This window comes from Zonotrichia albicollis, chromosome 14, assembly GCF_047830755.1.
Source record: "Zonotrichia albicollis isolate bZonAlb1 chromosome 14, bZonAlb1.hap1, whole genome shotgun sequence".
NCBI lineage: Eukaryota > Metazoa > Chordata > Aves > Passeriformes > Passerellidae > Zonotrichia > Zonotrichia albicollis.
In genome coordinates, this window is record NC_133832.1 from 2319047 (window position 1) to 2344522 (window position 25476).

At 56.5% G+C, this 25476-nt stretch overlaps 1 protein-coding gene across 1 annotated transcript; it reads right to left on the reverse strand.

Moving 5' to 3' along the window:
• Nucleotides 1-1877: 1877 nt before the first annotated feature.
• LOC102064485 (Krueppel-like factor 5) lies at nucleotides 1878-25414 on the reverse strand. The gene is made up of 5 exons (XM_074551310.1): nucleotides 25202-25414; nucleotides 14459-14506; nucleotides 9653-10556; nucleotides 6872-6931; nucleotides 1878-2630 (listed from the first exon to the last, which is right to left on the reverse strand). The coding sequence occupies exons 1-5, from the start codon at nucleotides 25343-25345 to the stop codon at nucleotides 2452-2454; spliced, it is 1335 nt and encodes a 444-aa protein (XP_074407411.1). The 5' UTR covers nucleotides 25346-25414; the 3' UTR covers nucleotides 1878-2451.
• Nucleotides 25415-25476: the final 62 nt, after the last annotated feature.

Sequence of the window (25476 nt, forward strand, 5' to 3'; positions counted from 1 at the left end):
AAATATTTATATATTTATATATTTACACACACAGAGTCCAGGGGAGGACAAGCAGAGGCTGTAGGGAAAAAGATTCCCAAGATTAGCAGGAAAATTATGTCCAATTCCCCTCGGATTTCAAGCTGCCTGTTGGTGGGTTTGGCTTTGTACTGGGTTTTAGCAAACTGGTTTTGGGCTCCATCAGCATCACAGGGTGGGGAAGGAGGGGAATTAGGGATGGGAAGAGGAAGTTTCCTTCTCCAAAGGCAGAAGGGGGTGAAGAGAAGGCCATGAGGGGCTGATGGCGACACACGTGGGGACCCTGTGCCCTGGGGTTTGGCTCCTGCACTGGAGAGGTCCAACCACAAGAGATGCCCCAAAAAACCATCCTGGAGTGTGGAGGTTGGTGCTGAGGGCTGGAAAACTGTTCCCACTGTTGGGAAGGCCATGCAGCAATTCCATGGCCTTTCCCCCTGCATTCCCACCCTCCCTGGTGGCTGAGGAGCCACAGGGAGGACTCACCACAGAGCTGGAGCAGCGTCCATCCCAAAGCCAACACACACCATGGACCCCAAATCCTTCCTGCCCTCCTCTGCTACCAAACAGAGCCATGGGATTGCTCCTGTTTATCCAAGGAAAAGGCCAAGCAGGAACCCAGCAGTGGCTCTGGCAGCAGCAGGGAGGAGTGGCCTCCAAATTCCATCTGATTCCATGCCATGGAGTGGCCTCCCAATTTCAGCTGACCATGCGATGGTCCAGCCTGGCCCTCATCCCACACATCAATCCATGAGTCACCCAAATTTATCCATGGAGAAACAAGAGAGGAGGAGGAGGGTGGGGAACAATCAATGTTCTGCTGGACACAGCAGACCCATTATTTGGTCCTGATTCATTTACAAAGCTCACAGCTAGTTTTGGAACTGGCTCTTGTTGTGCCCAAATTTAAACCCTGGAAGGCTTTGGAGAACAGGGATGTTCATCCCATGGGAAGGGGGAAGGAGCTTAGGGAGCCAGAGGAGGTGAACCTGTGAGGTAGTCATGTGATTCCACTCTGAACAGCAGGATTTATTGGAATTTGTTTCCAAGTTGCTTTTTTCCCTTGTTTTTTTTTCCCCATCTGCTGGAATGGCAACAGCACAGGCCTGGTGGGACCAGCAGCCACCAAGTCCTTGTGAGATTTTGGAGAAGGGACACCAGACCTTCAGCAGTGGCTCTTCTGCTGTCCCCCGGGTGGCTTCAAACCCACGCTGGTCCTCCCAGAGACACCCGAAGTTTAAATTCCTCTTGGAAGCAGAAATGCTAAGGACACAACCACAAAAACCTGGCCAGGCAGGGCAGGTGCTCACAGTCCCAAGCTGGCTGCCAGGAATGGCTCAGTGGGACAAGGGTGACATTTCTGTCACCTGCTTTTGTGCTGCCCCTTGTTTGAAGGGTGAGTTTGTCACAGGTCTGTTCTTCTGTGCCCCCACAGAGACTGGGATTGTCACTGCCAACAGTCCTGGGCACGGCTCCTGCTCTGGTGTCACATCCATGGTCACACCATGGGGGACAGGGTCACATCCATGGTCACACCATGGCACCAGTGTCACATCCATGGTCACACCCCAGAATCAGTGCCACATCCATGGTCACACCATGGGGACAGCGTCACATCCATGGTCACACCATGGGGGACAGGGTCACATCCATGGTCACACCATGGCACCAGTGTCACATCCATGGTCACACCCCAGAATCAGTGCCACATCCATGGTCACACCATGGGGACAGCGTCACATCCATGGTCACACCATGGCACCAGTGTCACATCCATGGTCACACCCCAGAATCAGTGCCATATCCATGGTCACACCATGGGGACAGCGTCACATCCATGGTCACACCATGGGGGACAGTGCCATATCCATGGTCACACCATGGGGACAGCGTCACATCCACAGCTATGCCATGGGACACATGCCACATCCATGACCACACCATGGCACCAGTGCCACACCCATGGTCACACCATGGGACAAGGTGCCACGTCCATGGTCACACAGTGTCAAATCCATGGCTATGCCATGGGACTGTCCTAGAAAGTCCAAATGAGAGCTGTCACAGCCAAGCTGTCACATCCTCCTGGGCCTCACCAAAGGGGCAAAACCCATCCCAAAGGGTCTTGAGACAAGAAGTTGCTCCTGAGTGATGAAGAAATAGCAGGACTGCCAGAAGAAAGCCCTTGGGCATCCATGCTCCAGTGCCCCAGTGCCACCAGGAGCCTCGTCAGGAGCTCAGTCTGCAGTCAGGGCTGGTTTGAGGTGGGCTGGGGGCTCCAGTCTCTGGTAAAACCAGACACGTCGGGGCCGGGCTGGCAGGGCTCTGCTGCCGCCTGGGCCACGGCGGCGCGGGGCCTTTCCTATGTACAGATCCTTCCCTGGGAGAAGGGAAGAGTTGGAGCTGCTCTCGGAGAAGTGGGAAGGGAGGCAGCTCCTAATTCTGGTGCCTCTTCATGTGCAGGGCCAGGTGGTCGGAGCGGGAGAAGCAGCGGCCGCACGCCAAGCACTTGAAGGGCTTGGCGCCCGTGTGCTTGCGGTAGTGCCGGGTGAGCTCGTCGGAGCGGGCGAAGCGCCAGTCACAGCCCTCCCACGTGCACTTGTAGGGCTTCTCACCTGCCCGGGGACAGCCACAGGTCACACGTGTGCCCAGCCCCCCAAACGCCCCCCTGGCCTCTGGAGATCCCCTGCAGTGGCACTGCCAGGGCTGCCCAGCGTGCCCAGCCCCGCTGAGGGAGAGCGGGTTGAGCTGCCCCACACAGGGCTTGTCCCTCTGCACCCCCTGCCCACCCTCCCAAAAACACCCCCAAGCCCCTGAGGGGACACCCAATTTCCTTGGCACTGCCAGGGCTGCACTCAGCCCAGTGCCACCAGCCAGGCCCTGCCCCTCTTTACCCCCTCCCACTTTGCCTTCTGGTGCTCTTCAAGTCCCTGCTGGATTTTGGAGCATTTCTGGCGAAAAATAACTTGTGAATTAGGTTGGCTTTTTTTTTTAAATAAAAAGCCATAAATTCCTAAGGAAGCTGTGAGTGGTGGGAGGTACCAGGAGGAAGACAGGGCTGTAAATCTAAATTTCAGTCTGAAAAATCTAAATTTTTTTGAAACTGCCATCCAATGTTGGTGGCTGCACAATCCCTGGAAGTGCTCAAGGCCAGGTTGGATAAGGGTTGGAGCAACCTGGTCTAGTGGAAGACAGCCCTAAAGGATCAGACAGTCTTTCAAGACCCCTCCCAAAGCCAAACCATTCCAGGATTCCATGACCTAATGCTCCACACCTCCGAGTTCCCCTGCCAGCAGCTCTGTACACAACCCATTGTGTTTCCCTCAGCACATTCAGGTGATGTCATCCCCGTGCCCTCTCCCCCTCCCTCCCAAACACACCCTTTCCCAACCGAAATCCACTCAGGCACGAACCTTCCCAGCCAGCCGGGAACTGCGCTGGAAGAGCCGCGGCCGCTTCCAGCCGGGCCACGGGGCTGAGGCCTGGCTGCAGCCCTGTCCCCACGCAGGGCGTGGTGCTCTCAAATATTAGCGCTGCTCTTAACAGCCTCAGCAGGCAGGCAGAGTTCAGGGAATGTGCTGACATTCCCGACCTCAAATATTTACCCTTGCCGGGGCCAAGTGCCGGGCGCAGCGGCGGCGGGAGCGCACGTCCGCACGCAGCACGCGTGCACGGGCATGTGTGCCCTGCCCTGCCGTGCTTCCAGGGATTCCTGCCTCCCCAGCCTTCCAGGGAGACCTTCCCGTGCTTCCAGGGAGCCCTTCCTCCCACAGGCTGCTGCATGGAACCAGGGAATCCTGGAACAGCTCAGCTTGGGAAGGATCATAAAGGCCTTCGTGTTCCACCCTGCCCAGACCAGGTTCCGCCAACTTCCAGGGATTCCTACAGTGACTTCTAGGGATTCCTTCCTCTCCATGCTCCCAGGGAGCTCTTCCTCCCACAGGCTGCTCCACAGAGCCAGGGAATCCTGGATTGCTTTGCTTTGGAAGGAACCTGAAAGCCCATCTTCCCCAAACCAGGTTCTACTAGACCACATTCCACCCTCCACTAGATCCAAGCCCTATCCAACCTGGCCTTGAACAATTACAGGGATGGGAAAGCCACGTTTGGCCAGGGAAGGGAAATCAGCCACAGCAAGGTCTCCAGTGCCCTGCCCACAGTGGATAAAACACAAAACCATGGATACATGGGCCTGGAGGAGGCAGAGCAGCACGAGCACATCCTGCTCCTCCAAAAACCTCTGGATGCTGCTCCATGGGAAAGGGAGTGGGATTTTTATGGCTCAGGTAAAAACAGCACTTGCAGAGGATTTACAAGGAGTTGGTGGGGGTTTTATGGGACTTGGGACATGCCAAGACAAAGGTACGATTTTCCCAAAGGCAGGATTTGCCCCAAAGTAGGATTTTCCCAAAAGCAGGATTTTCCCCGAGGTAGAATTTTCCCAAAAGCAGGATTTGCCCCAAAGTAGGATTTTCCCAAAAGCACGATTTGCCCCAAAGTAGGATTTTCCCAAAAGCAGGATTTTCCCAAAGGCAGGATTTTTCCAAAAGCTGGATTTTCCCAAAAGCAGGATTTGCCCCAAAATGGCAGGATTTTCCCAAAGGCAGGATTTTCCCAAAAGCAGGATTTGCCCCAAAATGGCAGGATTTTCCCAAAGGCAGGATTTTCCCAAAGGCAGGATTTTCCCAAAGGCAGGATTTTTCCAAAAGCTGGATTTTCCCAAAAGCAGGATTTGCCCCAAAATGGCAGGATTTTCCCAAAGGCAGGATTTTCCCAAAAGCAGGATTGTCCCAAAGGCAGGATTTTTCCCAAAAGCAGGATTTGCCCCAAAATGGCAGGATTTTCCCAAAAGCAGGATTTTCCCAAAGGCAGGATTTTTCCCAAAAGCTGGATTTTCCCAAAAGCAGGATTTGCCCCAAAATGGCAGGATTTTCCCAAAGGCAGGATTTTTCCAAAAGCTGGATTTTCCCAAAGGCAGGATTTGCCCCAAAATGGCAGGATTTTCCCAAAAGAAGGATTTGCCCCAAGGCAGGATTTGTCCCTTGCAGCCCAGTCCTTGTCCCCTGCAGGTCACCTGGCTGGGTCAAGCCCTTTGCTTTCAAACAATGCCAGGTGGATGTGCAGGACAGAATCCCAAGGTTCCCCATTGTCCCGGGAGCTGGCTGCCTCTCCCGGGCCAGCACGGCAGGGCGGGCTCAAACAAAGGATCCGGGGTGGCATTCCCGCCCCGGGGGTTGATGTTTAACCTCACAATGGCACCCAGGAAATGAATGGTGGCTCCAGCAGAGGAAAACAGCCGGGCCATGGCAACGGAAACCACAAGGAAAGAGCTCCCAGACCAGCTTGTCAGGCCGGGAATGGGAGAAGGGACATTTTTAACCCTTTGGGTGGTGGAGCTGGGGCAGGATTTGGGGTGAGCGTTGCTCTTGCAGCTCTGGTGAGGACCTCAGCAAGGATAGGGCTTCCAAAGCAAAACACGAGGCTTAAAAACATTGGATGCAGAGATGCTGGGCCAGGACTGTAGGGTGTTCTGGATTGGATTCTCTGCTTTTTGCTCATCCCACACCACCACCAGTGGTCCTGACTCCTCAGCTCACACCCTCCCTCACCTCTCCACCCTTCCTTCTAACAGCAGGGGAAGGAAAGGAGGCAAAGCCACCTGGATTTCCTGCCTGATTACTGGGAAACCTGGAAAACCACTGAGTTTTCCTGGATTTCAAACCCACCCAGGTTTTCCTGGGTACATCTTTGTATGTGATAGGTAAGGAGGCACCCAACTCATGGATCCTGTCCTGGGCACAGAGCTCTCAAGAGAAGGGACAAAAGATATTTAATTTAATTTTAAAGGCCTGATTCCAGACTGTGATAAACTCCTATCAGCACCCATCTCTGGGACAACATCCTTCCTGTTCCTTTTTTTCCAGCCTTTCCGTGCTGTTTTCCAGCCCCTTGTGCCCAGCCCCTGCCAAAGAACCACCGTGGCTCAGGCACAAGATGAAATTCTTTGTTTGAAGGACTGATAAGGGGGGGAAGGAACAGAGCCAAGAGCAAGGAGCAATTCCCAGCCACAGAACAGGCTTTGGTCGTTGTTCATAAAAACCAGAAGTGAACTCTGGGCCTGGCTTAATTGCTCTCAGTAAAGATCAGCCCTCCTATAAAAGAGATTTATGAGGGCACTGATGGTTCCTGGAGTACCTGGGGATCTGATAATGTTTCAGGTATAATAAATGCCTTAATGAGGGCGCCAGGGCTTGAATGCAGAGTGTCACGGAGCTGGGATCAGCCCAGGGAGCTGTGCTGGGAGCTGCTCCCAGCTGGGCTCCCTGGGGCACCCTCAGCCCATCCCCTGTGCACTGGGAGCCCTTCCTGGCTGGTTCAGAGGCAGTGGAACTCAGGGAGACACGAGGGGCTCCTCCCTCTCCCTGGGAGCCCTGGGTGGGGATCTGACAGAAGAGATGCCCTGGTCTCCTCAGAGATCCTAAAGGTGCAGCACAGGCCCTATGCAGCCTTCCTGCAGGATCAGCAGCATCAGCCCCAGGAAGGATTTGGGACATCTCAAGGGAAGAGCTCAGAGTGACAAAAAAATAAAGAATCAAAGAACAGATCAGGTTGGGAGGGACCTTAGAGCACATCTTGCACCATGGTAACTTCCACCATCCCAGGCTGCTCTAAGCCCCAATGTCCAGCCCTGGGCACTGCCAGGGATCCAGGGGCAGCCACAGCTGCTCTGGGCACCTGTGCCAGGGCCTGCCCATCCTCCCAGCCAGGAATTCCTTCCCAATATCCCACCTAACCTTGCTCTTTTTAGGGGGGTTTGGTACCTGAGGCTGGCAGCATTTCCTGGAGCTGCCCTTACCTGTGTGAGTCCTCTGATGTGCCTTCAGGTGGGAGCTCTTGGTGTAAACTTTTGAGCAACCTGCAAGGACAGAAAAAAGCACAATTTCCCTGTGAGAAAGGGGCCCTTGCTCAAACAAACTCTGATATTTGAGGGGAGGGACAGAGCTGGGCCATGCAAACAAGCCTGGCTTGGGCTCAGCACTAACTAAGGAGCGTTTGCTCTTAGGCAGAGAGACTTTAACACCTTCTCCCACAGGAATTGTGCTGGGAATTAGAGGGGCACAGCCAAGCACAGAGGTCCCAATGCCCCTTCCAGCACCAGGATGAAAAGCCCTGATTCCCCCACATTCCTGGCTCTGTGCTGCCCTGTCTCTCTGGGCCCCACTCATGGCTGACAGGACTGTGCAAGGCTGGGTTTTGTAACAGTCCTGGCCCAGCAGACATGGTACCAATGTTCCAGGAAGCAGGAAACAGCCAGGGACAGGCACAACTTGGCTTCCAGGTCCCAGAGCAGAGCCAGGGGAAAGTGTTTTCACAAGACCAGCATGAACAGGTTTCATCAAGACAGTGTTTAACAGAAACACCACGACTGGGGAACAGTTCCAACAGCAGGTATCTCAAAATGAGTCAGTTTAACTCCCCTGAAGTTTAAGTTGGACAAAGCTTAAGGAAGCTTCTGCTGCCTTTTCTGGCCCTGCTGCTTTGTGTTTTGATGAGGACATTCAAATATGAATTTGCATTTTTATGACCTGCACAAGCAGCACAGGGATAGTTTTCATCCCAGTGTTTCCACCCAGCCCACAGGAGCCTCCTGCTCAGGATCAGCCCTTGGTCCTGTCCTGCTCAGGTGGGCCAGGAGCTGCTTTTCTCCTCCTTGGCAGGAGGGACACGGGGTGGTGGTGACCCATTCAGTTTTGTTTCTGGGGCTCTGAAGCTTTGGCAGCTCCTCACATTTGGGAGAGAGATCAGGGAATGAAGGAATGGTTTGGGTTGCAAGGGAGCTCAAAGCTTTTCCCCTTCCATGGCTGGGACACCTCCCACTGTCCCAGGGTGTCCCAGTGTCCAGCCTGGCCTTGGGCACTGCCAGGGATCCAGGGTGGGCGCCTGTGCCAGGGCCTGCCCACCCTGCCAGGGAACAATTCCCAATTCCCAATCTCCCATCCATCCCTGCCCTCTGGCACTGGGAGCCATTCCTGTGTCCTGTCCCTCCATCCTTGTCCCCAGTCCCTCTGCAGCTCTCCTGGAGCCCCTCCATGCCCTGGGAGGTTCTGGATGGGGCTTTACCAACAGCTCTCCCACATCCATCTGGTTCCAGGTGTGAGGTCTCCAAGCCCCCCTCATTCCTCCCAGAGACCAGGCTGGTGAGAATCCCTCACCATTATTCCTGACTGGAGTCACCTCCATCTGAACCTTTGAGGGAGGGATCACATGGATCTCTGCTCCATCTCTGCATGTACAGACCCAGGATTTATTCAGCATAGACTGGGGTATTTTTTTTTTTCTGGCACCACAGACCAAAATCCTACTAAAAGCAGCTTTGCCTTGGTGCAAATCCTGCAGGATGAGCCTCTGAGCAGTCAGACACGAGGAGTGTGTCTGATACCAGCAGAAGATAAAAAATTCAGCACAAACCATCAACCACTGGCAGCTTGTGGCTCAGAAAGTCCCTGATCCACAGGGTGCCAGAGAGTGGGAAGGTGTAAGCACAGAAAGATCTCTCTCAACCTCTCCTGTTCTTATGCAGCTCCTGGCACCGTGGCTGGAGATGGGATCTGGAGCAGGCAGAGCCTCTGGGCTGCCTCAGCCACTCCCATGCCAGGGAAAGGGTCAGTAAATCTCCCTGAGGCAGTTAGGAAGTGACTTTCCTCATTCACACCCCCCCACGGGAAAGCTGTTTGCTAATCCACAGCTGCTCAGCCCTGGGGATCAGCCCAGGAAATGGGAGGTGTGTCCTGGCCCTGGGAGTGGCTCTCAATGGGGTTTGCTTCCCTGGTGTGTGCCATGGAATCCCAGACTGGTTTGGGTTGGAAGGAAAGCTCACCCCAGTTCAACCCCTGCCATGGCAGGGACACCTCCCACTGTCCCTGGCTGCTCCAAGCCCTGTCCAGCCTGGCCTGGGACACTTCCAGGGATCCAGGGGCAGGCACAGCTGCTCTGGGCTGATCCCCAGCTGGAGGGCTTGGAGAAAGCTGGGGCATGAAGGTGTCCCTGTCCATGGTGGGATGACATCCCTTTAAACATCCCTTCCAACCAAAGCACTCCACGAATGCCCCTGCACAGCTCCTGCTGCAGCACGTGGAGCCATGGGAGGATGGCACAGGGATGTTCAGTTCACTGCCTCTTTGGAAGATCAGAACTCTCAGAGAGAGTCCAGCAGGGCTCCTGGTGGGAATTCCTTGCTGGTTTTCCACCCACTGTGAGAGAGAGGGAAAGGAAGGGGGAATGGGAACAGCAGAGTGGCTTCAGTGGCTGCTCGGGGTTGCGAAGGACCAGAGCGAAGCAACAGCTCAGGAGAAGATTCCCAGGATCAGATTCCAAATCCAGATTCCCAGGAGCAGATTCCCAGGAGCATCCCTGCCTTAGGAGCTTTGCTGAGTCACTTTTGCCAGAGTGTAAAGGGAGAGGGAAGTGGACACAACAGGAACCACACCATGCTGCTGGGATCAACCTCTTCTACTCCCTCCCCCTTCCCTGGGGCTCCATCCCCAGCTTCACCCCAAAAGGATCTCAGATTATCCTCCCTGGAGGCTCCCACCCACCCTCGGGGTGCCCAGAGCCCCCAGAGGCGCCGTGAGCACACCTGGGTAGTCACAGTGGTGGATCCTCCTCTTCTCCAGCTCGGGGTTGTTGCGCCGGTTGTACTTGGGGGGCTGCATCACCACGTGGCCCTGGGAGAGGCCCCCGACGCCGTTGGGCCCTGGGGGCATCGGGGCCGACTGCACCAGCTTCAGTCCGAAGGTGGCCTCGTAGGAGGGCGGCGGAGAGATGGTGTTGATGAGCTCGGGCTGGTTCTCGGGGCTGCCAGGCTGTGAGTTGGGGGGCGAGGGGGGCAGAGTCACCCCCGGGGCGGGGTAGAACTGCCCGGAGATGTTCCCAAAGCCGCCCTGTCCCTGGGCCACGTGCGGGTACTGCTTGAGGGGCCCCGCTGGCTGCACGGGCCTGTGTGCCACGCTGGCCACCGAGCCCGTGGACATGGTGACCCCGCTGAGGCAGCTGATGGCCGTGGTGCTGCTGGAGGAGGAGGCCAGGGTGGGAATGTCGGCGCTGGCGACGCCCAGGGGCAGCTGGAAGAGCTGGGGTTGCTGCGGGTGGGCCGACAGCGGGATCTCAGCAGGCATCTCCTGCTTGATGAAGATGTTGTTGACCGCCACCGACTGGGGCATGCTGAACACGCTGGTGAAGTCGGGCAGGGTCTGCGTGGGGCCGGAGGAGGACGAGCAGGGCTGGGAGAAGGCGGTGCCGGGCTCAGATTTGATCTGCGGGAAGGGGGCCACGGGCTTGGGGGGCCGGTAGAGCCCCGTGCGCAGGTGGGTGGTGTCGGGCAGGATGACGTTGATGTTCACGCTGTAGGGAGCTGAGTTGGGTTTCTCTGTGGAGAAGAACTCGTCCACCACCGAGGCGCTCTCCCGGCGGTACTTCTTGTCCGGGAGCATGGGCACGGGCGGCACCTCGCTGGACAGGTACTTGTCCATCTCCGAGCGTGCCTGCGGCAAAAACACCAACACGGGGCTGGGAAAGGTGGGAACGCTGACCCTGACTGCCAGTGGGGAGGAGGAAATGTCCCGAGGGGGTTTGAGCCAGCAGGAAATGGAGGGAGCAGCCCAGGAACCCGAGCTGAGGTGATTTAGCTCCGGGTCTGACTCAGCCAGACTCCCCAGGGCTGAATCAGCGTCCTCTGCCCCACTTCCCCCCTCCCTATCTCCCTGATAACACCGGGCAGCCACGAGAGGATGCAGGTAGGACAGAAATCAAACCTGATAAAGGGAAGCAAGATTTGGGTACAAAGCTTTGGCCACGCAAGCAGCAGGAGTGAACGCTAGGAATGGGATGAATCCAGCCAGGATCACACCTCAGGCATGTTGGATCTGCAGCCCAGCCTGGACCTGCTGGCTCTGGTCTCCTTTAAACTCAGCAGCCTGAGGAGTGTTTTATTTTGGGGCAGTCTCTTTAACGAACTGGGGAATTCTAGGCCAATACCTTTAATTAATTGGGAATAATTCAGGGCTAGAAATCTAAGTGATGTTGCCACTAACTCAGCATGTTCTGAGCCTGAAATGGGAACAGTTCCTGCCTTCCTGCCTCACCTGGGCAGTGACTCAGCCCTGGCCTAACCTTTGTGTTAGTTCTGGTTTTACAGAGCTGTTTTTACAAGCTTGGCTCCTCCAAGCTACCAGAACCTCTGGGCTCCTTCCCCTCCTGGTTCCTGCCTGCTGGGGCATCCCACTGGATGCAGGCCCAACAATCCAGCACCCTGATGGAGCAATCCTCGAGGAAATCCATCCTCTGGTGGGACTCAGGTTCTGCCCGCTGTGGCTGCAGATCCCAGCACTAAGGCTCTCGTGCAGAGCTCCAGCCCTTCACTGCGTGGTTCCCAAGTGTCACAGCCCTCATTCCCATGGAGAGCAGCTGGAAAAGGACCAGGTTTCCCTGGCAGAGCCCAGAGTGCACTCCAGGAGCGGGAGCAGAGCTCAGCCCACGCCCTGAGCCACTTCCAGCCCTGAACTGTGTCACCACGGTGCCATGGGCCAAAGTCAGCCCTGCTGCCACCTCAGGGCTCTTAACAAAGCTGGGTGGGAGCCAAGAGATTTCCTGGCCCTTTCCAGGGAAAGAGCTCACTCAGAGCCTTTGCACCTCTGGGAGCCCTGCTGGCAGCACACGGCTGAGCTGGCTGTCACCCAGGCAGGGACAGCCACCAATGCACCCTGGGCACTCGGGGAGGCCGGGCAGGGCAGGGCAGGTGCTGTGTGTACACAGCCTGCTGGCAATCCTGCAGAACCAGGGAATTGTCACGTGTGGAAAACACCTCTAAGGGCATCAACCATGACATGGCTGTCCTCATCAAACATGGAGGTGCTGCAAGTGCCTGTCCTGGTTAAAGGAAGCTCCAAAGCCCCTCTGGAGAAGGAACCCTAAAGCTGCTTGTGGACTCATGGGATATCCCAACAATTGAAGGGATCCACAAGGATTGTCCAGTCCAGCCCCTGGTCCTGCACAGGGCACCCCAACAACCTCACCCTGATTGACCAAACATTCCTGGAGCTCCATTCCCTGGGGAGCCTGGTCAGTGTCCAGCACCCTCTGGATAGGGAACCTTTCCCTGATATCCACCTGGCACAGCTCTAGCCATTCCCTGGGCCCTGACCCTGGTGCCTGCCCTCTCTCTTTACCCCGAGGGATGATGGGAAGGGAAGGGAAGGGAAGGGAAGGGAAGGGAAGGGAAGGGAAGGGAAGGGAAGGGAAGGGAAGGGAAGGGAAGGGAAGGGAAGGGAAGGGAAGGGAAGGGAAGGGAAGGGAAGGGAAGGGAAGGGAAGGGAAGGGAAGGGAAGGGAAGGGAAGGGAAGGGAAGGGAAGGGAAGGGAAGGGAAGGTTTGGGAAGGGAAGGGAAGGTTTGGGAAGGGAAGGGAAGGTTTGGGAAGGGAAGGGAAGGGAAGGGAAGGGAAGGGAAGGGAAGGGAAGGGAAGGGAAGGGAAGGGAAGGGAAGGGAAGGGAAGGGAAGGGAAGGGAAGGGAAGGGAAGGGAAGGGAAGGGAAGGGAAGGGACTGGGAAGGGAAGGGACTGGGAAGGGACTGGGAAGGGAAGGGAAGGGAAGGGACTGGGAAGGGACTGGGAAGGGAAGGGAAGGGACTGGGAAGGGACTGGGAAGGGAAGGGAAGGGACTGGGAAGGGAAGGGAAGGGAAGGGAAGGGAAGGGAAGGGAAGGGAAGGGAAGGGAAGGGAAGGGAAGGGAAGGGAAGGGAAGGGAAGGGAAGGGAAGGGAAGGGAAGGGAAGGGAAGGGAAGGGAAGGGAAGGGAAGGGAAGGGAAGGGAAGGGAAGGGAAGGGACTGGGAGAGCTGCAGCTCCACTCCATCCCCATGGAGAGCTCCAACCCCTCCCTGCTGGGGCTGGGCGGGTTCCTCCCACGGGAGAACCACGGCCCAGCCCTGGAGCCCAGCCCTGGGCACTCCTGGCACCCGGGCTGGCACGGGCCAGGTTCCCTTGGGAATCAGCTCGCCCCGGGCAGCTCAGGATACCACACATTCCTGAGCCATGAACGGCCCCACTTGGCAGGAGCAGGGCAGGCTGAGTGCTGGCTGCCATTTCCTTCACACTTCCCTTATCTCTGGCATTTCACTTTCTCACCTCCAGTTCGCAAGGGAAGGTCCTTTTGCCCAGGGGACCAGGCAGGGGAGAAATGGGGAAAAGTGTGGAGCTCAAAAGGTCTTTCCAAACGAAAGGATTCCATGGAGGACCCGAATTTCCATGGAGGGTGATGCCTCAGGTTTGAGCTTTTCTATTTTTCACATTCTGTGCTGCTTTAGTGTGTGGGTCTGGGCTTCATATGAGGGGATGGTGAGCTCTGTGCACAGAGCAGGGAGAGAAAACAATTCCTGCTCCAGCTGGGACCAAGGACAAATGATCCAAATCTCACCCAAGAGCACAAACAGCATGGGCTGAGAGAGAAAAACAAGCAGGGTGGGACTGCCTGGGCTAAAGCTGGAATGGGACAATGAACTGCAAGGTGCAAATGGAGCAGAACTGATCACAGTGAGAGACCCCATGAGCAGTCAGGGATTTTTGTGACCATTTTGGGTCATCTTGGGTGCAGCCCTGGCTGGGCTCTTGTACTGCACAAGGTGCATCCATTGAGCAAATCCTTTCAATAAATCCCTGCTTTATTCTTTAACTCCATCTAGTCTCTGTTCTAGGTCAGCCTCCACAAGGCATCAAGGGCCCGAATTTCCATGGAGGGCTCAGAGAGGAGCTGGGCAGGGGCTGAGCCTGGAGCAAAGGAGGCTCAGGGGGCCCTTGTGGCTCTGCACAGCCCCTGTCAGGAGGGGACAGCCTGGAGGGTCGGGCTGTGCTCCAGGAACAGGGACAGGAGCAGAGGGAACGGCCTCAGGCTGGGCCAGGGGAGGGCAGGGTGGATATTGGGAAAATCTTCCCCCAGAAGGGCTGTCCAGCCCTGGCAGGAGTCCCCATTGCTGGAGGGATTTAACAGCCATGCGGATGTGACACTTGGGGACATGGGTCAGTGGTGGCCTTGGCAGGGCTGGGGAATGGTTGGAGCTGATGGTCTGAGAGGGCTCTCCAAATAAAACAATTCCGTGCTCCTACAAAGTCCTCAGCTCAGACCAGCACAACTGAGGCAACCAAGTGCCACTCAAGCACTCAGATGCTCCTGGCTGTCACTCCTGTGTCCCACAGCCTGTGGAGGTGACAGTGACACACACACAGGGGACTGGCAGAGAGGGAGGGATGTGTCCCAGCTGGAAGTGGGATGGAAGGAGGGAGTGGGAACGGGGAGTGGGGAATGTCCCAGCTCAGTCTCTTGGGGACTCCTGAGCTCCCTCTTCCCAGCAGGAGCAGGAGGATGCAGGGGAAGGGATGAGGGAAGGTGCTGCTCACCTCCAGGATGAGCGGTGGCATCCGCTGGTCCATCCTCATGGGGTGCAGCTGTGGGAGGCAGGGCTGGGTTAGTGGGGTGTCCTCCTTGCCTTGGCCACCCCAAAGTCCCCCCAAATTCCCCTGGCCAAGGAGGGCAGCACCCAGATCCTCCCAGAGCCCCCCAGGTCTCCAGGTGTCCTCCATGCCAATGGTGTCTCCTCCCACCCCACATCCCACACCATGGAAGCAGCTGGTGGTTGCCCACCATGGGTTGATGGTTGCCCACCATGGTTGGAGCCTGTCCAAGAGGAACAGGAAAGCCTCTTTGGGAAGAGACAAATGGGAAGTACTGAGCTCTCCAAGGAGACTGAGGCACGGCACCTTAGATCCCTTTATCACCCCCACACAGATGACAGTGAGCTCACAAATGTCCTGCACCTCTCCCTTCTCCAGCCTCTGCCTCTCCCAGATCCCTCAGACCCAGATCCTTTCTCCAAGGTCAGTGTCCCAAACAGGCCACAGCCCTCCAGCACCAAGAAGAGGGGGAGAGATCTGGGATTCCTCCAGATCCCAAACCAGCATTTGCCAGGCTCCTGTGGGCTCCTTCTCATCCCACACCATTCTCCTGCTCACTGCCAGGAGAGTTCCAGATCTCAGAGCTGGAGCCCCCACCTCCTGTGCCTGTCCCCTCCCATGGACAGCAGTGACCTGGGATGCTCAGCCCAACCCCCCTGCAGGAAGGAGCCATTTCCTGGCTCTTTTTGGGCAGGATTGAATTTATCCCACACACAGGGTGCTCAGCTCATCCCAACAGTGATGTGGGCTCATGGGGAAAGGCCTCAGAGCCCTGCAGATGAAGAGCCAGCAGGTTTTCAGTCACGGGCCCAGTGTCCCTCACAGTCATGGCCAGGCCATCCCTGGGGACCAGGATGGGGCAGGAGGCACCAGACAGCCCTGACTGCATGGCCACAGCTCCAGCAGCACCATAAGTCAGGGATCAGCAGCTCAGGGAAAGGGGAAACACCAACAAACCTTCTGGGAGGCCAGGGGGACTGGGATCCATCAGAGCCCCACAATGGTTTGAGCTGGAAGGGACCTCAAGGCTCATCCCATTCCACTGTCCCAGGCTGCTCCCAGCCCTGTCCAGCCTGGCCTTGGGCACTGCCAGGGATCCAGGGCCTGCCCACCCTCCCAGCCAGGAATTCCTTCCCAAAACCCCACCTAAACCCACCCTCTTTGATTTGCAGCTGTTCAGGAAGGCAAAGCCAACAAGAAACTCTTTTCACAGCCAAAGCACTGAATTCCAGGGGGATTTTCCCCCCAAAGTCACCCAAGTTTGACCATGGAGAATCATCTCCTCAGCTTGGCAGAGAAAGAAAACCAAATTAACAACGAGGAGAAGGCACAAAGCAGCATTTTGTCCACTCCAGAAAGGCCACAGGGCACCAGTGTGTGCCCCTGGACCAGCAGTGTTACACTCAGCACACCCAAACCCGGAGACCAAAATTCCCTGGAGGATGGAATAACCTCAGGAGCAGCCCCTGGGAGAGCTGCAGGGTGTGAATCCCCCAGCCCCAGTAACACCAGTGGCTCAGTGAAGAGAGCAGTGCCATCCCACCTCTCCAGGAGCAGGATTTTCCAGTGGTTCACAGGGGTGGACATGAGCCCCTCCAGCCCTGGCAGTTCCCATAAATCCTGCAGGAGCCTGGGATTTATCCCTGGATCAGGTGTCCCAGCCTGGGGGAGCTGTTATCAGCACAGAGATCGATTCAAGCAGAGTCCAACACAAACATTTCTTGGCAGGCCCCAGATAAACCCGGATTAACCACGAGCACGGAGAGCTGGGCTGGGGCTGGGGTGGGACTGGCTGTCCCCTGATCAAACACCTCCTAATCTGCAGGTGATAAATGACAAACGGCCCCGGGAGGAACATCAGGTGTTGTCACCTCCTGGCAGCGCCAGGGGACCAGGGGGGGAACTGGTGTTTGCTAAACAGGCACCAGAGCTCTGAGGGTGGCACGGGGGGGACATGGGGGTGTTTCACAGCCCTGTGCCCACTCCTGCCTGGGCACAGCTCCCAGCCCTTCTGCCAGGTGGGAGATTCCCTCTCAGATGGATCCTGCTCACAGCCAGCCCCCAGCACGGGGGCTGCAAAGAGCTCTGGGGACAGGGGCAAGGTAAATGTCACCTGTGTCCATGCTGGGCAGGCAACAGCACCCAGCACTGAGGCCCAGCATCACAGAGATGTGGAACTGCTGGAGGAAATCCAGAGGAGGCCATGAAGCTGCTGCAGGGCTGGAGCTGGGCTGGGAGAGCTGGGGGTGCTCACCTGGACAGGAGCAGCTCCAGGGAGGGCTCAGAGCCCTGCCAGGGCCTGCAGGGGCTCCAGGAGAGCTGCAGAGGGACTGGGGACAAGGATGGAGGGACAGGACACAGGAATGGCTCCCAGTGCCACAGGGCAGGGATGGATGGGAGATTGGGAATTCGGAATTGTTCCCTGGCAGGGTGGGCAGGCCCTGGCACAGGTGCCCACCCTGGATCCCTGGAAATGTCCAAGGTTGGCTGGAGCACCTTGGGGTGGTGGGAGGTGTCTCTGCCCAAGGAATCATAAAATCCCTTCCTACCCAAACTTTGCTTTAAACTGAAAGGGAGTAGGTTTACATTAGGTATTGGGGAAAAAACTTCCCTGGCAGGGTGGGCAGGCCCTGGCACAGGTGCCCACCCTGGATCCCTGGCAGTGCCCAAGGCCAGGCTGGACACTGGGATTTGGAGCAGCCTGGAGCAGGGGAAGGTGTCCCTGCCATGACAGGGGTGGGACGGGATGAGCTTTCCTTCCCTTCCCACACAAACCATTGCAGGATCCAGCCCCAGAGGCTCCTGGCACCAGCCCAGCACTGGCAGTGCCCAAGGCCAGGCTGGACACTGGGGTTTGGGGCAGCCTGGGGCAGTGGAAGGTGTCAGGCTGGGTGATCTCCAATGTCCCCCAGCACAAACCAGTCCCTGACTGGCTGATTCCCTGACCTGGGGGTTCCAGGAATGGGGGAGCAGCAGGAGGTGGCTCCAGCAGGAAGGGGGGCTGTCCCAGCATGAGGGACCTGCAGGTGTGGCACAACGGCCGTGGTGCCACAGCCCAGCCCCGGCTCCTTCTCTCCGTGCACCTGCACGAAACTGCAGCCTCCAAGGGAATCAGCAAACAATGGGCAGGATAATCATCAATCAACCCCCTGGCACGGCCCTGGCAGTGCCCCTTTGCAGGCTCACTTTATAAATAGCCTGTATTTATATCCAGATTTGGTTCAATATCAGCATTTATTGTCTCCTGGTTAAATATTGACCTGGGTAAATATTTGATCCTCTGATCATTTGGGTTTGATACCGACCTGCATCGACGTTATTTTCTGTTTGTTCCTCACGTCTCCTGGAACTCTCTGTAAAACGGGATTAGCAAAGAAAGCCCCAAACTCTTCCTTTCAAGTGCCCAACGTTTGGCTGCTGTAAACAACAAAGCCTGTCCCAGATGGAATCTGAGCTCCCATGGGAATGTGCTGGGCCCAGGGAGGCCCTGGATGGGTTCTGAGCACTCCAGGGTGAGGGGTTGCCCTCGAGGCATTTGTGGATTATTTGGGTTGGAAAACACCTCCAAGGTGACCAAGCCCAAGGTTGACATCACCCATCCCAGACATTTCCCCTCTTCCTGCGCCAGCTCCCTGCCAGACAAAGATGTCAGACCCCATCCTGCCCCAGGCTGTGTTCAGAGCACTCCTGATGAGGTGCTGCTCCCAAACCATTCTTGGAATTTCATTCACTCTCCAGGTTTGTGGCCATGGCTGGCCCAGGAGATGGGCAGAGTTATCCCAGTGCTCTTTCCTGCCCTTGTGTTGGAACTCCCTGAGCAGATGATGAGTTCCCAGGAGCCAGGGAAGCTGGGAATCTCCATGCAGGCAGCCCCACTCCCAGAGCTGCTGGCTGTGTTTGCAGTTCCTTCCCTCCAGCAGCTGATAAAGGCTCCCTCAAAGGCAATCCAGCTCAGGAATTTATCACCGGGATCATGCCACAATCCCAAAGGCCAAGGCAGCCAGGGAAAACAGCCTCATCCAACTCCAAGGTCAAGGGGCTGCAGGAGGAGCAGCTGGGAACAGCCAGGCTCCAGCAGAAAGCAGAAACCCTTCCAAAAACAGAGCCATAAATGGAGTGAAGAATAACAAACCCCTGGAGACACAGAGCGGGAGGGAATGACACAGGAGCATCTCCAGATGTGAGGGTGGAGGGGGTTCCATGGGGGTCCCATGATGACTTTGGGGTGGATCCACATTTTTGGGGTAGATGCCACTTCTGCAGGACCACTGAGAGCCACCTCAGCCCTGGGCAGAGCTGGAAGGGAGGTGGGATTCAGGGATGGCCTCTCCCATTGCTCCACCTGGTGTGAGGACAACTCTCAAAGGGTGGGAAGGGAGGACATGAGGGTTTAAGGGAGCTGGACCTCCACAGCTTTCAGGATGTTCCCATTCCATGATTTCTGAGCTGCTCCTGCTCAGCAGAGGCTGAGGTGAAGCCCCTGAATGCATTGAGGTTTTCCATCAAAGCTCCTGGAGGTCACCCTGGGCTGATCCCTGGTGGGAGCTGCTACAGCCCCTTGGAGGGGTTTTTGGGAAAAATGAAATTATTTAATGTCATTTCAATCCTGGAAGATCAAGAGGCTTGGAGCTGCTCCAGCCTCAGCCAAAACACTCAAGGAACCCTGGGCTACACAAATCAGCTCTGGATTTGGAATTATTCAGGAGCAGGGCCCCCTGCAGCTCTGCTGCTCCTTCTGGACTCGGGTCCATCCCAGATCTGCCTCTCCCTGACTCCTGGAGGCCACAAACCCCCAGGATTCCTCTTTTCTGCTCCAGCCCAGAACTGCCTCTCCCTGACTCCTGGAGGCCACAATCCCCAGGATTACCTGGGCAGATTTATCCACCTGTCTCTGCCCACAGGGCACTGGGATTGTCTTTGACCTTCCAGTGCCCCCAGTTCCCATCCCTGCCCCAGGTCCTGAAGGTGCTGTGGGCGAGGTTTGGGGCTCCAGGGATCACCCCCAGCTGGTGAGACTGACCCTGCCTCCCCAGCCCCTGTGGCAGCTCCCAGGGGCTGACAATGGAATGAGTCACTGGCTGCTTGCTGGGGCTTGTGGAGCCCTCCTGGCACCCAGATCCCATCACAGAGGCCACAAATCCTGTTTTTCCCAGGCAAACCACGGGGGAGACCCCGGGCAAGGTCAGGTTTCACGTGCAGACAGCAAATCCCCCCATCCCTGCAGCCCCAACTTCCTCCCAGAGCAGTTGGGAAAACAAAACAGAGCCCGAGGCTGCCTTGGGTTGGGCCAACCCTTCCTCCAAGCCAAGATCTGCCAGAACAGGGACTGAGGGGACACTGGAGTAGATCCACTCCTGCCACGTGCCCTGTGCTGAGTGTTTCATGGAATCATGGAATGGTTTTGGTTGGAAGGGACCTCAACCATCACCTCCTGCCATGAGCAGGGACCTCTGTGCTTCTGGTGTGGTGCTGGCAGCAGAATCTGGAGTTTCCTCCAGATCCAGGGCACTCCACCCAAACCCTCCCTTTCCACACTTTCTCTGTATAAAGGAATCCCCAGTTGCTGTTAATTAAGGGATGCTGATTATGGCACAGGCCAATAACAGCTCCCAGGGGAAGCTCTGAGCCCTGGAGAAGCTCCAGGGGAGCATTTGGGAGCCTGGGCACTGCCAGCCCTGGGAAACACAAGGGCTGAGGGGATGGCAAACCCCAAATTAATGGAGTTGAGCTCCTCCCACACCACAGAACCACAAAAACCCCAAATATTGGAAGCTGCCCAGAACAAAGCATTCAGAAGTGTTTTGGATGAGCACCTGGGGAGATGCCCTGATTTTCCCAACAAATTTGGGGCTTTTCCACAACTTAGAGAACATCAAACCTGTTCATTGTGAGGAATTTTAATATATCCAGCCATTCCTGGGTTTAGCTCCCTGAAATGTCCCTGAGGAGCAGCAAAATTATGATTTTGTAGAGACAACATCAAAATATTTGGGGTAAATAAATACACAACAAAAAAAACCCCATGGTTGGATGGGCTGGAGAGCATCCACATCCCCTGGCCTCTCCACGATGGGTTCAGATCCATGAGACAAATCACCTCAGGTGTGAGGGATCTGATAAGGGATGGATAAAACCCTGCTTTTTGGGATAAACCTGTGTTTTCAGAGCAGCTACACTGCAATGAATTCCTTACTGTTCCCTTCTCCTGCTTGCACTGAAAATCCTACAAAGAGCGAGGTCCTGAAATGCATTTTAATACTCACAAATCCTGCTCTGGGTGGGAACTTAACGTCCCTCCCCATCACGCTGAGAAAACAATAATTTTCCAAGAATTCTCGCAGCATTTCTGAACTCAATGAAAGATTCTTTGTTTGAGTTTCAAGCCGAGCTTGAACGGGGCTGCAGCTCTTTGATGTGGTAAACAGCCCATGGGGGTTTTTTTGGAGGGTTTTCATGCTAGCTCAAGTTCTGAGAACATCTGAATTGTAAACACGAGCTCTCCAATCCCCGGAGCCCGGCCGGGCCCTGTGACTGCGGGAATTCGCCAATGGAGCACGAGCAAAGCAAACACTGTAATCGAGCTCACAAGACGCTCGTAAGTGCGATTATTTGCAGTGGATGGGTTGGATAAAAGAACTCAGTGGAGCAGGGAGGGAGAACAAAACAGCGCCGGGAGGTGACCGAACAGGTTTGAGAGGGGGAAAACTCCCGGGCCAGAAATGCATTCCCCAAAGCCGGGCAGCGGGTTCAGCTGACGGGATTTGCCTCTCGCACAGCGCTCAGGAGGAGCTGGAGGGAAATCCGGAGCGCCCCGCTCGCTCCCTCCTTTCCCAGCTTTCCAAAAAGGACAAAACACCAACCACCAGGCGCTTTCCCAGCTAATCCAAGCGGGTGGCAGGTCGCAGGACGAACCTGGAATCCTCGTCCCCTTCCCGAGCAGAACAATCAGCCTTTGTCCCATCGGGACAGAGCCGCAGCTCCGCGGCTCAGAGCTCGGCTGAGCTGCTCCTTCCATCCTGTTCCTTCCATCCTGCTGCCCCTTCCATCCTGCCCCTCCTTCCATCCTGCTCCCTCCATCCTGGTGCTCCCCCTGCCCCTCCTTCCATCCTGTTCCATCCATCCTGCCCCTCCTTCCATCCTGTTCCTTCCATCCTGGAGCTCCTTCCATCCTGCCTCTCCTATCCTGCTTCTCCCTCCATCCTTCCCCTCCTTCCATCCTGCTCCCTCCATCCTGGTGCTCCCCCTGCCCCTCTTTCCATCCTGTTCCATCCATCCTGCCCCTCCTTCCATCCTGTTCCATCCATCCTCCCCCTCTTTCCATCCTGTTCCATCCATCCTCCCCCTCTTTCCATCCTGTTCCATCCATCCTGCCCCTCTCTCCCTCCTGTCCCCACCCAGGGGGCTCAGAGGGGTTTGGGGCCTCCAGAAAACCCAAATAACAAATATTGTGGATGAAACCCCAGCATGTGCCGGGTTTGGGCTCACTGGTTTTACCCAGAGCTTCCAGCAGAGCTGCTCTGCCATGGGACCAACCCCTGGCACACCCCTGGGCTGGGGATTCTCCTGAGGGTCTTCCAGCAAAATCAGAGGGATAAATGGATCATTTCTGGGAATCTGTCCCAGCTCCCCGTGGCCCTGCATACACCTGCCAGGCACAAAGCCCAGCAGACTTGTAAATCCAGAGGCTGGTCCCAAAAATATTGGGATCAGCTGATCCCAAAGCAAAACAGAGGCAAGGATCCCTCCCTCTGGAGATCCCTCATGCAAGGCTCCACCAGCCACAGGGATCAGGTGTTCCCATTCCTCCTTGGCAAGATTTAACTTCCCATCTCTCCCACTCCATTCCTGCACTCCCTGGAGCCAGCACCCTTTGGAAATGGATTTTGCATGGCCTTTCTGAACCCTTCTCCAAAGCCAAGAGGATCCCCAAGGGAGGGAATTCATCTCATTCCAGATCCACAGCAAAATTCCAAAGCAGCCATCTCCCCTTTCCCTGCAGAAAAGCCAAATTTATTCCCTGCCTGCAGCTCCTGAGATTCCAAAGCAATGAATCATCTGCTGGGCACTCCAACATCTCTCCTAAAAAGTAAAGCAGCTTTATTTATGGGAGGCAGGACTCTCCTGGCCCTGACCAGGACCCATCACCCTGGTCCCCAGGTAGGAGCACCAAGAAGCAGGAAAAGCCATCCCTGCTCCAAGGGACAGCCACACTCATGACAAGGGACAGGGACACAGGGACAGGGCAGGATTGAAACACCTCCTGAAAGCTGGAGCATTCCTAAAAATGCTGGATCCAGCTTCTCCTGTGATCCAGGAGCAAAATCCCTGCCAAGATGAAGGCAGAGGAGCAGCACAGCACTGGCACCCTGTTCCACAGTTGATCCACGCTGCTGGAAAGGGTCTGGCAGTGCCATCCCAGCACTGAGGAGGGGAAGTGCCAGGAAAAGCTCTGGGAACAGCACTTTCCTCATCCCATCCCATGTGTCCAAGCACCCCCCAGATCCAGATGCTGGAGACGTTTGTTGTTGTTGTTGTTGTCATCCTTACTTTTGATTATTAATAATAATAATAATAAAAATTATTCCCTCCAGCATCAGCCACTGGAGATTTAAAAAGGAAAATGCTTTTTCTGGCCGATCTGACTTAAATCAGGAATGAAGGAATGAACAGTCCTTTTCTCTCACAAGCCCTTTTCCCCCTCCTCTTTTCTTTTTGTGTTGGTTTTATGGTTTTTTTTTTTTTTTTTGGTTTTGGTTTTGTTGTTGTTTTGGGGGTTTTTTTGGGTTTTTTTTTTTTGGTTTTTTTGGTCGGAAAAGCCAAGGAAAGGGAAAATTTGATTAGAAATTCCACAAAGTATCTGTTTCCACCTGAGCCAAATCAAATAAAATTTTTGACAGCAAAGAGCTCTCACCTGAAAAGCAATTTAAGGGGGATATATGGCAATGGGACTTTGAAATCACAGGGATGATTTGCTGCTGCCTCTTCCCAAGCTCAGGCAGCCAGAGCACGGGAACTGCCCTGAGCTGGAGCCTGACAGGTCACAGCCTTTGGCACCTGCCTTGTCAAGCTGATAAAAACCCTCTGGAGCAAAGGCTCCCCAGCCCTGCGGCTTCCAGCTCCTCCTGCCTCCAGGCAGGGCTCCCACAGCACCACAGCCTCTGGGAGAAAGGGACCAGGCCACGGAATCTCCTGCCTGGGGCTCTCGGGGTGTCCCAGCACAGCCCTGCTCCCTGTGTGGCTTGGGGGATCCATGGCATCCATGGGACCTGCTCAGCCCCACAGCTGCTGTGCCAGGATCCCACTGCCCAGGAGGGTCAGTGGCAAAGGGCAACACCTCCAAGGCCACCCCTCAGCTGCCATCGCCCCAGAGCAAAGTGGGACCAAACTGGGAGGAGAAATTTCACCTTTCCGCTGGAAGCACAGCAGGGATAGCGTAGAGTGAAGGTGTGCCCAGCCATGGGTGGCCCCATGAGGGGGACAAGAGGTGGCTCATGGCCAGCCATAGTCACACTGCCTCATCCCACCCAGACAGAAAAAGGCAAGAAGCCAAGCTCACCCTCTCTAAAACCATTTTGGGGGGTTTGGAGGGAGCTGTCAGATTTTCCCCCCAGGACAGGCCCGGGGGACAATCCCAGCTTTCCAAGAGCCACCACCCGGCTCTGATCCAGATGATCCCCAAACCCGACAGGGGAGGGAGGAATGGCTCCCCTGTTTGACCCCACACCCACAAGCACCACTGACAGCCCCTGTGGATCCCGGAGCTCCAGGAAATCCAGGGATGGAGCCACGGCCTTCACCTCCCTGTGCGGGACACAGCCCCAAAATGGCCCTGGGCACACCGGTGACGTGGGGAGCAGAGCAGGGGCACTGGGGACATGGCCCCGAGCCTGCCTGGTGCCACCCAGGCTGGGGCGGCCTCCCGGGGGTCTCTGCAAGAGCAGCAGCGGGTTGGGGGTCCCTGCGTGGCCCCGGAGCCGGGCCCGGAGCGCCCCCGCCCCGCTCAAAATGGCGCTGGGGCCGTGGGGTTGGGGTTAATCATTACCCCGGGCACCCCGCGCCCCACGGAGCGGGAAAAGGGGAAACCTCGGCTTCAGGGTGGGGCCTCACCCGCCCTGCAGCAGGAAGGGCGGCCGGAGCTCTGGGGGTGGCACACGGAGCCTGGTCCCCCACACGGGGTGGGCAGCAGGGCCCAGGACAGGGGTGGGCCTGCAGGAGCACCCCAAAGCCTCATCCCGGCCTTAATCTGTGGGGAATGCTGCCAGGGAATCTCGAGGAGCATTCCTTCCCCACGGCAGAGGTGGAAAAGTACAGAGAATCAAATAAAATCGAAAATAAGGTCCCGTGTCCCATCCGGCACACGCAGGCACAGCAATCCCGATCCCAAAACCTTTCCCAGTGGGAGAGCCCCTGGACACCCCTGGCCTGCCAAGCCCAGGGCACAGGGACTGCACCCTGGAGCGGGAGCAAAGCCCACACGGACTTTGCCGGGGAGATTTGAAGGCAAAGAACCCAAACCAAAATTCCCGAACGAAACGCAACACGCCCAGGAGAAAAGCCAGCGCAGGGGGAAGCGGGAGCCCACAGAGGCACGGAGGTGTCGCAGCCACGACGGGAGAAACAAAGCAGAATTGAACCCAAGCCGGCGGCACCTGAGCGGGCGGGAGCGGCCCCTTCCCTCCCAGCGCTTACCTGCGCCAGCTCGGGAGGGGTCTCCAGGGGCCGTGAGGGGCCTTTGATGTCCTCGAAGACCGGGGTGTCCTCGCCGGGCTCCCCGGACATGCTGACGGGTTTGAGCGGTGCCAACACCGCTGCGTCCACCAGCCCGCTGCTCATCCCCCCGCGCCCCGCACGGGACAGGGAACCAGGCCCGGGCAACGGGGAAAGGGGGAAAAAAGGGGGAGAAACAAGGGAGGGGAAGGGAAAGAACCCCCTGAGGCGAGGCGGAGCGAGCTGCGCGGGTGGGA

What these genes read in the sequence shown, in the direction of transcription:
- LOC102064485 (XM_074551310.1), bottom strand. Translation starts at nt 25,345, where the DNA reads ATGAGCAGCGGGCTGGTGGACGCAGCGGTGTTGGCACCGCTCAAACCC. An exon ending in CCCCTCCCGAGCTGGCGCAG is followed by an intron (nt 14,507 to 25,201) that starts GTAAGCGCTGGG and finishes TGCCTCCCACAG; the next exon opens with CTGCACCCCATGAGGATGGA. An exon ending in TGCCACCGCTCATCCTGGAG is followed by an intron (nt 10,557 to 14,458) that starts GTGAGCAGCACC and finishes TTTTTGCCGCAG; the next exon opens with GCACGCTCGGAGATGGACAA.